The following is a 13868-nucleotide window of genomic DNA, read 5'->3' as shown; positions in this document are numbered from 1 at the left end:
TCCACAAATGGAAAAAGGAAATGGTTAATGTAGGTGGATTCCAGCATGCTCCCTATAGCCGAACGTAAGTTGTCCTGGGGAATTATTTATATTCTTAAGCACCTTTGGCAGTAAATAGTAAGTTGGATTAACCAGATTCTGTTTTTAAAAATTGTTACTCTTCATTACTTAGCAGACCGTCATCCGTTTACGTTGTTAATTGAGTATGGTATCTATGGGTGGGGTTTTTATGGCAATCCTTTTGATTTCTATGTAGCATTGGGTGTTCCCCAGCTGTTTCTCTGCTTCGAGATATTTTTTTATACCCCATAATACCACATTCCCACCTTTCTCTGATGGTTTGATCACATAATCTTTATTATCTGCCAGCTGTTTTATTGTTTTATAATATGACCAGGTTAAGTTCCTCTTTTTGTTTTTGGAGGACTGCCCTCTCATGAAATGTCTTATAATGCAATGGGTCTTGCAACCAACTGGAGTTGTGGAAGTTTAAACATATGACCAGGTTCATTCCAAACTTGCCATATGCCTCCATAGATGTGTACCATGAGCTGATGAGTAAGGAATTAAAACACATGACAAGACAGTCCTTCAAAAAAAAAAAGAGGAATTTAAAATATACTATAAAAAAACTGGTTCCCATGTGCGGTCCGGAGAATTCTGTGCTTACACCTATTGATCAAGCTCCCTGATGAGACGGTCCTAAAGGTTCATAAAGAGAACAAAATGGGCTCAGGCCATGAGCCTGCACCACTACCAGCTTTGGGGATCTTCTCCTGGTTCACTAAAATGGTGGGACCTATATATCCTTGTAGACACAGATGTTAACTTACAAGGTTTGCCTTAATGGTTTATGGGGTCTTAACTCATGTAGCCCACTTCATACGGATTGTGACATGTGGAAACACACAACCCATGATATAGCTCCGACCGTCTTGGCTTTAAATACTAGTCAAAGATTGGTCACACTTCAGACCTGTCAATGCTGATGCTGCAGAGTCCCACTCCAGAACTGATTTGTGCCCAGTGGTCAGGAGACATTAATACTGACCTTGCCAATAAAGATTAGGGCTGGATTGTTTTCCTACAAGGAGAGATATCCCGTAGTTTACAGTGTAAATGCTGTTCAACAAATTTCATTGCACTTACTTTGAATGCTGCTTAGATTCAAAGCTGAAGACTCCACTTGGAGGGTTTGTCCTAAGTGTACGACAAAGTGCACCAATTATTTCTATACGCTGAGTTCAAATTTGCAGTCCTTTTTGGGAGCACATGAATAGAATCTCTACCTTTAGGGTAGGATGAATTTACTTAGTCTGAAGATATGCTTACTGATGTTACTCAAACCTTTGAATCAAGGGTGCTGGATCACAGATGTGGTGTTTTTATTACAAAATGAAGAATGCCATGGTGTGGAAACCAACATCACTCACTGTGGTTTAAGACTGGAAGAGGGATCTGTGTAGGTGGGAAAATCCAGAGTGTAAACTGAGGTCTGCAAATCATGCCCCCGACTACGGTATTGTAACAGACCAAAACTTCTCAAACAGTCCAAACACTGACAGCGTGTGGGCCTATATTGTTGATTTGCCCTGTGCATGATCAATGGCCTGGCACCAGCAATTCCTCAACATATTTGAGATTGTGTGTCTTTAATGAATTAAGATTTAGGACCTGAGTGAGGTGGCCCCTCTACTGATGGTGGTCCCAACTCTCCATCCTCTCTCATTGTATATAACTGCATTGTCTGGCGGTATACCACTGTAGAAACATAAAGCGGTCAATGTGATACCAAGAGAAGCAAAATCACAGCTTGTACAGAACTATTAAGCTTATCTAACCACGTTTCCTCATGCCTGCAAATTCAAATGATTTTGCTGGAACCTGATGTTTAAAATTTGTGAAAATCAATACAAATTGTTTAAAAGAAAAAGCAATAGATGACAGAGAAGTCTTGAATAGAATTTGGGTGGAGGCTGACAGTCAATGCAAGAAGTAGGGATGGAGTGACTTAGTCAACAATTTTCACTGCAACAGTCCGGTTAGATTCAAGGTGAATGATAGAGCTCTTAGGAAAACTCCAGCACAGGAAATAACACACTGAATCACAGAGGCTTGAAAGAGTATAGCTAAGCCAGCGCCAACCCCGTCAGTCCTGAACTGCAAATATGCATACTAGGAAGGGCATTTGTGACCTGTGTCCCTTTATTTTGTTTCATTTCTAGGTAGAGTGTGGATCCAGTAGTAGTTATGGATGCCAAAGGCAAATACCATGTCAGGGAAATTTCAGGTAGCTGCTTAAAACTCCATTAGCGAAATTACCCCAAGGTTGTCATCAATCCTACCATGCTCCCAAGTCTTTAAGTGATCTCAGTTTCTCATCTAAGTACTGTGTCGGACCCAGTTAGCTGAAAATTCTGATTCTTAGCTGGAACGTTTCTATGGAGAATATAGAAAGACTCTACTGGTCCTACAGTTAGGCCTTGTATATTTGAAATTCTGACTGCAGAAAGGAGCACTTTAGCTCAGTCTGTAGTCTAAATGTTTATTGCCATCCTCCACTGCATCTTTACCTGTACATGATGGTTTTTTTTGTATCTTTATATTGGACATATGTTGGCTGTCTCTACTCTCTAATCTTTAAACCATAAACATGGAGAGAGATCCTTTGCTACATATCTACCCTGGATGCCTGCTTCCCATCTCTTCAGTCAGATTTGATATCTATTTTTCAACTTTGTACCTGTAAAGTGTTCCTTTTGCTATAACACTATTATGTTTGTGGGGCTTCTGTACTCAGAGATTCTCTTTAAAAGAATCTTTAACCCGTAGAATATGTTCCTCCCACTAACATCTGACCCACACCCTGTCAGCTGCCTCTGACTTTTATTCTTGTATTTTGAACTCCTCTAATACAAAGAAAGCGATGTACCTTTTAGCTATGCCATAGCTTTATTCTGGCTGTTCCTACCTGTGCTCCTGTTAAAGTCTTTTACCTTTTGATCCTGAAGTTGCCGAATAGCACTCTGCGCTTTTTGCAGGTTGTCTGTTGCTGAGCTATACTGCTGCCTCACTACCGCCAACTCTCGTTTGATGATGTAATTTTCTTCTGCCTCCTGGGCCCTTGTTACCTGGCCCTGCGGGAAGTGAGAAAGTAGGTCTTTCACAAACAAATACATTTAAAAACAAAGGAACTTTCAGACAGACTATATATATTACAGACAACATCACATAAAACTATAGGACTGTGCTTACCAAGTTTAGGTTCTACCAAACACTCTATATAAACAGTTATTATTATTATTATTATTATTATGCGTTCTTATATAGCGCTCGATTACCCGTAGGCATCTCGGCGCTTGCCTTGGGAACCCGTCCTGGCTTTTTTCCCTGTGAGATACCCATACTGGGCATCCCCAAGGTGAAAGCCAGGCATCCCGCCGCGGGGGGGCCGTAGTGGAGATTAAGCAAGCTAATGCCCAGAGCTGCAGAGTGTGAACCCGTGATTCGAGTAGGCACCGAAACGAGAATTATCGAGTCCGTGGATATTTGGGCTCAAGACCCTGCCGCGTCGGGAATTGAACCCAGGTCCCGGGTCTGACCTCTGCTCCAGGGTCTGCCTCCTCTAACCAGTGAGCCACACTTCTCAGTTAGACACGTTACTGTTTATAATGCTACAACTCACTACCTACCTAGAAGGAATTACTTACCTGCAACTCCAGTTCTCCATCATTGGCGTTTTTCATATTCTGAAACATTTCCCACTGTCAGGCAAGGAATCCCTGGCACTTTAAAACAGCAATATCCACTGATAAAAAGGCTACCAATTAAAATAAGTGTTTGTTTAGTAGCACAATTTTTTTTATCAGCTTAAACCTCAGCCAATGGGGTAAAAGTGCTCAGTACTGCACTCCCCCTATTGCCACTACAGCTTAGATTTCATAACACAAGCATGAAGGAAATAAAGAAAATGCTTAGTGAGCCTCTAAAAGGGAAGGCCGGATCGCATGAATGATACAAACCCTGAAGAACTGAAGTTAAATTATTTCCTTTCCAGCATGAATTATTTACTAGATTCTATATGCTTGAATCAGAATAGCAAGCCTTGATATAATGACACATGAGGAGCGGGAAGCAAGCTTACTTTCATAAGAACAGACTATGGTGGGAGAGGTGTGGCGCCGCGGCCAGGGCGACTGACGCTGGAATATGGGGACCACGGTTCGATCCCCGGCTCCGGCGGCAGGTCAGCCCAGCACCATGTGACTCTGGGCAATAGCTCGCTTAATCTTCCCGACGGCCCCCAGCGCCTAGAGACCCTTACGGGTGATTGTGCGCTTTACAAATGTGGACTTTACTTTACTTTACTATGCAGGACTTCTTGGCGGCCCTCTGAAATATCCACTGCAGTATTCCAGTCCAGACAGCAGTGCTTGGTGATAGTGTGACTGTCCTTCCAAGTAGCTCTGTTGCAAATGCCCAGGAAAGATACAACGATGTAGAAATCCAACATCGCTGCCATGCCCTAAGTTGATTGTGCTTCTCTGCAACATAAGGTGGGCAGGAGGAAAACCAACAGATGATGCCTTCCTTCATCAAAGGAAGGCTCCTGTCATGGCAACCCAGAAAACAAAGAGCTGGTCAGATGTTCAACAGTCTTATATCTTATCAGTGTAAAGTTTTAGACATCTAAAAATATCCAGAGACTGTAGATCATTCTCCACTGAGGACGATGGGTTCAGAAGAAAGATCAGAGCATGACTGGCTTGTTTAAGTAAAAGTCCAACAGTACTTTGGGTATAAACCTTAAACTGGTACCTATGGTAACTTTATATTTGAAATCTCCTCACCTTTTGGTTCAAAGGGTCACAACATGAACTGGCTGACCACTGTATTCAGATTCCTTGGGACTGGAAGGTGACATACTACTGGAAAGGGCCAGAGAAAGCCTCTAGATGAAATATTTTTGGGCAGAAAGTAAGAAAAAGAGAATTCTGCAATTGTAGACAGACACACTCAGATTGAGGACTATTTACGATGTTCATCGGGTAAATGGGAGGGATAGAGTAGAACCCAAATATTTATTTAAAGTGCTTTTCTAGAGAAAATCTTCACCGCGTGGTACTAGTGTGCTGTACAATATAACAATAACTGCATATTGCTATCCTAATGATGACATAGCAAAATCACTTCCATTTAGCACTATAAGTGTTAATTGTACAGGGCGTGAGGGTAAGGACTTCTATTCTTCTACATTATGGGGAAATGTACGAATGACCAAACTCTCAGGGGTCAGGAAATAGGCTGTGAGGTTCTATGACTTCATGTTTTGGTACAACACCTTTCTATTATGTCAGGAGTGACCGTGTGGTTTTTTAAAGCAGTCACTGGGCGGTGATATACGAGTAGCAGATCGCTGCAGCAATGATTACCAGGATCAGCTTGTGAAGGACTAGCATTGCTTTTTCTTGGGCATGAAAAGGAGGTACAACTCGGTTGGCCTCTCTGTCTGAGAACTTGGCACAGCCATGAATCTCTGACTCATGACAGTGTGATGGCATAGGTCTGATCATTCTGTAGACCTCACAGATGTTCTACCAAGATGTCCACCATGTCTGCTACGTTTCAGAGCAGTTGAGTCCCCAGTAAGCGGATTCAAGACTTTGTGCTCCACTGCTTAGTGATGTACTACATTGACGTTTTGTTGTTGATACTTAATTGGGTGAAGTACCTGATGTGTAGGAATATCTGCAGTATTAGGCACATTGTACACAAGTCCAAGTCACTGTTGTGGTGGTGCTTTTCCTTGTCCACCCACATCCCTGATGGACAGTTTATGCATGAGAACCCCCATGGAGGCGTCTCCCGGAGGTGAAAGAGAAGCCATGAATTTAGGTTTTCTGAAAATTACCTCTGTTGCATGGGAATGTCCTCTGGATAGGGAACCGTCATGTCCCTTGCCCTGTGTGCCCTGTGCGCCTCAACTGAGAGTATCAGTTACCCTAGGTTTTGGATATTGGTCACAGCCTTACACTAATCCAGTGTGAATGAAGGCCTAGGCCTGCCCTTGAATTGTGATGCATACTGAAGTTGTCTGGACCCGAATGGGTGCACCAAGTGAGCCCTTCTAGTGAAAGCAGGACTACTGTTCGTGTCTCTGGTTTCACGCGTGTAGTGTGGGGCTGGCAGCATACTGTGTTTTGTAATATTTATGGTCTGACCAGACCTTTTTACCTGTGTCGAGCCAACAGGAGCCTACTGGCCCATTCACCTAAAGTTCTGCTGCTAACAGGTCCGAGATGCGACACATGAATGTATGCTAGGGAATTGGTATGCAGTGCACAAGAGACTGAGTGGACCAGAGTGATACAGGCCTGTGGATTCTCTTTTGGATGACCCTGGCTGGTTCATGTGCAGAAGATGAATCTGGGATTGCTTTGCCAAACAGTGGAAGCGTATTGCTGACATTCATAAGACTGGAGGGAGAAACCCAGGCATTGAAGGCGGAAAGAGCAGACAGGCTTCCCTTTTGAAATTCAATTAGATTCTTTCTGATACACAGGACTACTGATTATTCTTCCTGAGACTCCCTTTTGGTGGGAGGTAAGGGTGAATAGTGAGACTGCAGTATATCTGTTGTCAGGATGCAAAGGGTATTTTAAAATGGGGACAGCCCTTTGTGTCTCTTCCTGATTGTTGTGAGATGCGGCTGTTGATAACCAAGTTGCAGACGGCTCACACCTCTTTCTACCTCAGGTGATGGTGCTCTAAACTGGAGATAGTCCTGCTTTGAATAGCATCACTCAAGAGAAAGGCTGAGTCTTGAAGACAACCTTAGAAGGCCACATGAAGAGGGAAACGACCCAACCAGTGTCTGCAAATGCAGATGGAATCCTGCCACCTCTGTATAAAAATGGAGCCTGTTGACTCAGGTACTGTTCAAAGCTCTCTTCAACTGAGCAGGGGCTGCTCCCCAGAGGGCTACTGCGCAACCGGGGCTGGTGTCTGCCCACAGCCAGCTGCACAGAGATGATCACCAGGAATTCGATCCGGAGAATTAATTCCTGACTTGTCCTAGGAACCCAAAAGTCCGTACTAAGAGAGAAGGGAAGGGGTACGCGGATCCTACAGGAGGAGCTGACCACTGGAAAGACAAAGAGCTGACCCTGGTGCACGGATCTGTTTACCAGAGACTCCAGACTGTGTGATTGCAATGATCAGGATCGCCGATCCGCCACTGCAATCATGGGTGCAACTGCAGCATTTCCAAAACGGGCAGAGCGGCTTCTTCAGTTATTCCCCATCATCTCCACTAAGGCACTTGTGTCCAGTGTGTGCGATTGGCCAGCCCAACTGAAGCCAAGATAGACACCTGCTTTGTGGCATCTGCTTTGTGCCTGTGCCTGCAGACAGCATGAATGCAGCACTACTGATGCCGTGCTGTGTGGTCTCAACCACCAAGACGTAAAGACCACAAGCCTCCAGTACACACCAATGTATACTCTCAGAGTACTAAAATAAAGCATAAACAACACTACTGCCAAGAGTGTTAGGTGGAAACACTACTCCGAAGAGCAAGACCGTCAGCTCGATCGCATCCTGTGCCAAAGTTAGCACCTGGCGGCCGTGACGACCAAGAACTCAGTGCCCAATTGCATTACTGCCATCCTGCCCCACCGTGGAAGTGTGTCAATGTGCTGAAGAACCGCACATAGTGCAGCGAAATGCTGATCACTTCGGCCCTTGGTGACCTAGAGGCTCAGAGGTTGTTCCACTAGAAGATCAATGAACCAATATTCATTCAACCATGTTGGGAAAATTAAAATCATTCTTCTGGGTTCCCTTTTTAAGATTTGCAGTAACCCTGGGAAGTAGGGAAACATTAGGAAAAGCATGTCTTGTAACAGTAGGTCAAAAGTGCATTTGTGAACCTGCATGTGGATGTCTGTTTGTATAAAATTTTAATTTTTTACTCTCTTGACTAGCAAATAGGTTGTGCTTTGGTTTAATCCATACTTTGAACACTTTTAACTTGTTTTACACTCAGTTCCAGTTTTTTTCAGTCCTGAAATTTTCTGCTGAGGTAATCTGATTGTTTGTTTTTTATACTTGGGAGTTGTTCAGTTTTTACTGAGATTCGACGCTCCAGTATGAGTGACAGCCTCACACAGGAGGGACAGAACTGGGCTCATTGAACCTTCAAGAGCCATTTGTGTTGAATGACCGGTCCAGGTGTCCATCGCATGTTCATTGAGCTGCCACTCATTGTGAGTTGCTTTTTATATTATGACCTGTGAGTAAACACCTGTTTATGCACATGGTGGAATTATGAGCTAAAAGGCATTTAATGCATCCGATAATTATCGGATGTATTCAATACTTCAAGCATGATTACATTTCGGAAAAACGTGACTTGGCTGTAACAATAGCGCATCACTATTGGACCTGCTGGAATCATCTGCCATTGTCAAGTCACTTGGTAATTTTAAACTGGCAGTACAAGTCACTACCAGCCTGAAAAGTGCTAAACCATTCCCACTTTAGTAGAGCACTCTCCGCTTTGGAAAAGACCCAAACATCAGCCATGAGTGAGAGGGCCCAAACGTCAACTTTACCAGAGGTAATTTCACCTCACATTTCTAGCACAAGTGTTGAAAGCATACCAACAGCTATATCATAATCTGTATGAGCCTCTGTTCAGAAAGAAGGGAGGGTTGCATGTTACACATCAAAAGATAGCAACTGGAGAGCTATCATTTCAGGTAAGTAACTATTATCTTCTCCAGCACTGGATCTTTCATAGATTCACATGCTTGAATCTCAAGAGGAAGCAGTATATATCAAGTATTATACATATTTTGGTGGATGGTGGGAAATAAAAAAGGGGGTCACCTTACTAGAAAGGATGGAGTAGAACCGTTTGTCTCATTGCTAAATGCGTCTGCCGTGGCCTCCAGGCAGTGTGTGACGGTGTGTCTATTCTTCCATGTGGCTATAGGGCAGATGTCCACTAGTGTCACTCCTGGAAAAAGTGCTGCTACTGAATTTATTATTAAGCATATTTCTATAGCGCATAGGTACCCAAGCTATAGATGCACTTTACATGTTAAACAAGAACAGCGACATAAGGTCTTACATAGAACAGGATCAGTTTCTATAGATGAAAAGATGTTACACCCATAGTACTGAGCCAGGGAGAGTGAAGGGAGGAACTTGGGCAGATGACTGTGGTATAAGAGGAAGTGTATGTGAAGGATTCGAGGTAGATAGGGTACGGGTGTCAGGAATTGATTTCCACAGAGCGGTTCACTGTAGAATTAAGGAATTACATATTAAATGAACACAGAGTAAATCTGAAGAGGAATTCATAGGTTTTAATCAAACGTTCTTGGTTTCAGTTACAATGCCTACAAATCCAATGAAGCAATGGGAAAACCGAAGTCCTACGATTGTGGGGTCATGGGAGATATAAGCGACATTCGCAGGCCTGCCGGCGTGCGTAATTTGCTTTTTGGCTGGGGAGGGGGGCGTTACTGTGGAAGGGTCATGTGGCAGAGACGCGGGCCTCTCTGTTCACCCCTGCCGATATCTTTGGGGTGAGTGCTATAGGAATTAGGCTCCCATATGTTTGAGGAAGGCATCCAGAGTTACCTGCTGGTAAGCCGGGAGGCAAGCAGGTATGACAGGCAGGAGTGAGACTCTGTCCCTGGGATGGGCTTTTGCAGTAATTGGTATGAATGTTACGCATCCCAGCTTGAAGCGGATTTTAGCTTCAATAAGGAGCCAATATAGAAAGAGTTTTAAACTTCTCTTGATAGCAGTCAGCCCACCTTTGTATGGCAGAAAGCCATTGTCACAGCCACCCATCTGGCGAAAGCTTATTTTGACACTGGATAACCTTTATGTGGACTGGAAAATGACACAAGCAATTGGTTTGACAGTCTGACTTTTTGGTTTTGTTCACATGAAATTGAAGACATCTTCCTACATCTAGCGAATGCGGTACCCCTTCCAGTGCATCGATAGGGTTCTGAAAGAACAGTATTAAGGGTTATTAGCTCATTGATGTGAACGTTTGTAGGCTCCTTCGGAATGAAACTAATTTTCGTACACAGGATCATCTTGCCTTTGGAGAAGAGAAGGTAGAGGTCTTTTAGCGTAAACTCTTGTATTTCACTGATTCTCCTCACAGAGGTGATAGCTAGAAGCAGAGCAGGCTTCCATGACAGGTACTGGATATGAGCTTTGTGGATTGGGTCAAACGGAATCCTCATTAGCTGGGATAATGCCATATTAAATTCCCACTCTATTGGAGCTTTTCTAGGCAGAGGGAAGACTCTGAGTAGGCATTTAATGGATTCTTAGATGATCTCGGAAAACAAAGGAGGCTTTTCGAGGGATCGTCTGTATCTTGATATAGCTGAGAGGTGAACTTTAACTGACGCATGCTTCAGCCCTAAGCAGTTGAGTACCAAAAGATATGGGGCAGCTGGTTTAGCAAAGGGTGTTGTTCTTTTGAACTACACCTAATTGTGGAGATTGCTCTAGTTTAGCCAGTATTTGCTCGCATTCTTCAGGGATGCCTAGACCATGGAATTCATTAAATGCAGGCGTCGGAGAGATAACTTCAGACATCCTGGGTAGTGACGCAAGATCTGATCCTAGCAGATTAACAGGAGGTACAGCTGTGACCCTAGTGGAATCAATGGTTGTTCCACTAGTAGATCGTGAACCAACATTCCTTAAGTCATGTTGGGGATATTAACATCATTCTGCATGGTTCCCTTTTGAAGTTTTGCAACAACTCTGGGAAGTAGGGAAAGATTAGGAAAAACATGTTTTGTAACATGCAATCAAAAGTGCTTTCTGTGAACCTGCTTGCAGAAAAATTGCCTTTTTTGTCTCTCTTGAGTTGCAAACAGGCTGTGTTTTGGTTTACCCCATACTTTGAACACTTTACACTTGTTTTTCACTCAGTTACTATTTTTGGCAGTCCTGCAATATTCTGCTCAGGTAATCTGCTAGGTTCTTTTTATACTTTGTAGGTGTTCAGTTTTTACTGAGAGTCAATACCATATTCAGACATCATGTGCTTCTGCTGAGAGGATGTGGGATCTTGTTCCCCCAGGTTTGTTGATATAAAACATTATTGTGGTGTTGTCCATCCCTGTTCAACAGGTGAATTCAAGGTAGAAGTGATAGAAGAGCTTTCTTGACTAATCTCAACTCTTGTTCATTGATATGTGACTTCTTGCCTTACATCAATCACAACACTTTTGCTAAGAGTTCATGAAGGTGGCTTCCTTATACACCCACTGATTATCTGGGTCACTACAAAGTTGGATTGAGGAGGAAGAAATGACAGACTTACTCCAATATTTTTTTTACTGTAGTCCAGCATGGAAGAGTAACCTTGATACCTTTTGTGATCTGTATCAGATTGTCGAACGACCAAAGCATTTGTTTCCATTACTTGTCTAGATCCTCACGTATGGGGTGCATCATCAGATGGCAAAATAGAATTTGACATATGCAAGATGACATGTCTAGTGCGCCAATTGTTTGTTGTCGTTCCTGAGGAAGTTGAGCTTTCATGCAGTCTATTTTGGGCCCAAGGAGTTGGATTTTTGTTGTCAGTTGAGCAGACGACTTGCTTTTGTTTAATGTAAGGCCTAGATTTATGAAAAGCTTGGTACAAACTCTGACTCATCTTTTGGTATAACACACTAATGAACGTTTTATTAAACTAGTCACCTATGTTTGGGTATACATGATGACCTAGATCCTGCAGATAGCCTGAAACTGGAGCCATGAACTTGCTAAATAAATACTATGGAACCTGATTTTAGTCCCAAAAATGGACTCCGAATTTAAAGTCTCAACAAGCAACATCAAAGGTGATGAAATTTGTGTGTTAGGTTGTATTATATATGAACGTGTGCATCTTTTAAATCAAGAGAGGCTAAATACTTGTACTCCATAAGAAGCTGTAGCACTTCCCGTAAGGTTACCATTATCAGGAAAACATTTAGTTGCAGTCAGTCTAGAATAGATCGCCAGCCCTTTGATGTTTTCTTTTTTATGAAAAAGAATCTGAACTAGAAGCCTATATTTCATGTTAAATTGGGACTGATTAAATCGCTCCCACCCAAAGCAGGTGAATAATTTCAACCTTTAGCTAGTGAAGGTGCTTGTGCTTAACTTTGGGTGGTGGCACTGGAGGATGACGCAGGCAGAATTACAGCGTTTGTTCGAACTGAATCAGATCTATAATACGCTTGTCTGTGGTGACTCTTTCCTATTGTTTGGGGAAGGCAGAGATTTTCCAACACCTACTGAGTTGGAATTGTGAGAAGAAGGTGGATGAGGTATCCAATGCCAAAAGCTAGTCAAGGACGTGATCCTGGGTCTTGGTTTCAGTCTGCCTCCTTCTCTACAGTTTAGGGTCTTTTTTTAGTACGTCTGCATAGGTAATAGTCCGTATTAAGACTGGTGATGTTGCCCATAGTGCTGTCAGCTTCAGCAGTGGTTGTTAAGTCGGATACATATATGGTAGGTGAGCTCCTCCAATTGGGTAGGGTCCTGCCTCTGCATCCTTGAAAGGGAAGAGGGGGATGTTTTTACAGACCTCCAAGAGATCTGCCCATATCATCTCCACCCCAAGACTCTGGGGTGCATTATTGACAGGTTTGCCTAATAATTCTTTCCCATATACAGCAGATCTCGGATTTAATTTTGCACTTTCATTCTGAAGAAAGTTGGTCTCAGACTACCTAGCCTCATGAGCACTGCTGCTCCTACAGACTGACACAATCCTATATTTGCCACATCCAGTGCATTCTATGAGTATTGCAGACACTTTCTCACCCCATGTATTATTGGCATTGCTTCCACTTTTTTGTTGTCTGGCAAAAATTCTAGATATGTGTTATGTCTGACCATATCTGGCAGTCGTACCTTCCTAGTATGGCCACAGCATTAGCAGCTCTATTCAACAGTGTGACCACTGAATAGACTCTCTTCCCATAGTCAACCATTCTGTCTGGAGGCACAGTGCAAAGTATTCCAGACTGTCTGGAACGCCTTTGGCTGCCTGCATGACTAATGAATCAGCCTTCGATGTCCTATTAATTGGAGAGACTGGTGCATTGTCTGGCGCTTTGTATTTTGTGTCTAGTCTGGGTACCACGGCTGCCACAGTCTCTGCTGTCTGCATTAACTTTATGCCTACTTGAGACAGATGATGTGCTGGGTAATTCTCTTACCAGTACAAAAGGAGGTGGTGATGGACGGAGCATCTGAACCAATGAAACACTCACACCCAGTCAAAAGATATGGGTTTAATCCATCACCGTTCTTTAGCCCACTATGCCACCCCAGTTCAGACATGGCTATATGCAAATCAGTCTGACCCTGTGCCTCATGGGAACAGTCCAGCCCGAACTGCCAAGCCATGTCTTCCCTGGACCGGAAACAAGCTTCTGAGGACCGGTTTCTGGCATTCCAGCCGTCTTCAGCCCGGCTTGCTTGAATCCAGTGGCAAAGTGAGCAAGGGACTCACGTCTGAGCATACCCTGCCACACTTATGGCGGCCAAAAGCAGTACAAAAGGGGGTGGTGATGGACGGAGCATCTGAATCAATCAAACACTCACACCCAGTCAAAAGATATGGGTTTAATCCATCACCGTTCTTTAGCCCACTATGCCACCCCAGTTCAGACATGGCTATATGCAAATCAGTCTGACCCTGTGCCTCATGGGAACAGTCCAGCCCGAACTGCCAAGCCATGTCTTCCCTGGACCGAAACAAGCTTCCGAGGACCGGTTTCTGGCATTCCAGCCGTCTTCAGCCCGGCTTGCTTGAATCC

At 43.5% G+C, this 13868-nt stretch overlaps 1 protein-coding gene across 2 annotated transcripts in view; it reads right to left on the bottom strand.

The window, feature by feature from the left end:
* The window catches only part of EVI5L (ecotropic viral integration site 5 like), a 1151000-nt gene that overhangs the window by 330793 nt on the left and 806339 nt on the right, over positions 1-13868 (bottom strand). For both annotated transcript variants that reach the window (XM_078681273.1, XM_078681266.1), the window contains one exon: positions 2997-3137. In XM_078681273.1, the coding sequence (XP_078537399.1) occupies positions 2997-3137 (141 nt within the window). The remainder of the gene's footprint in view (positions 1-2996; positions 3138-13868) is intronic.

Source organism: Lissotriton helveticus, chromosome 1_1, assembly GCF_964261635.1.
Source record: "Lissotriton helveticus chromosome 1_1, aLisHel1.1, whole genome shotgun sequence".
Classification (NCBI taxonomy): domain Eukaryota; kingdom Metazoa; phylum Chordata; class Amphibia; order Caudata; family Salamandridae; genus Lissotriton; species Lissotriton helveticus.
Note: the sequence above shows the minus strand (reverse complement) of the source record. Positions and strands in the feature narration are given on the sequence as shown.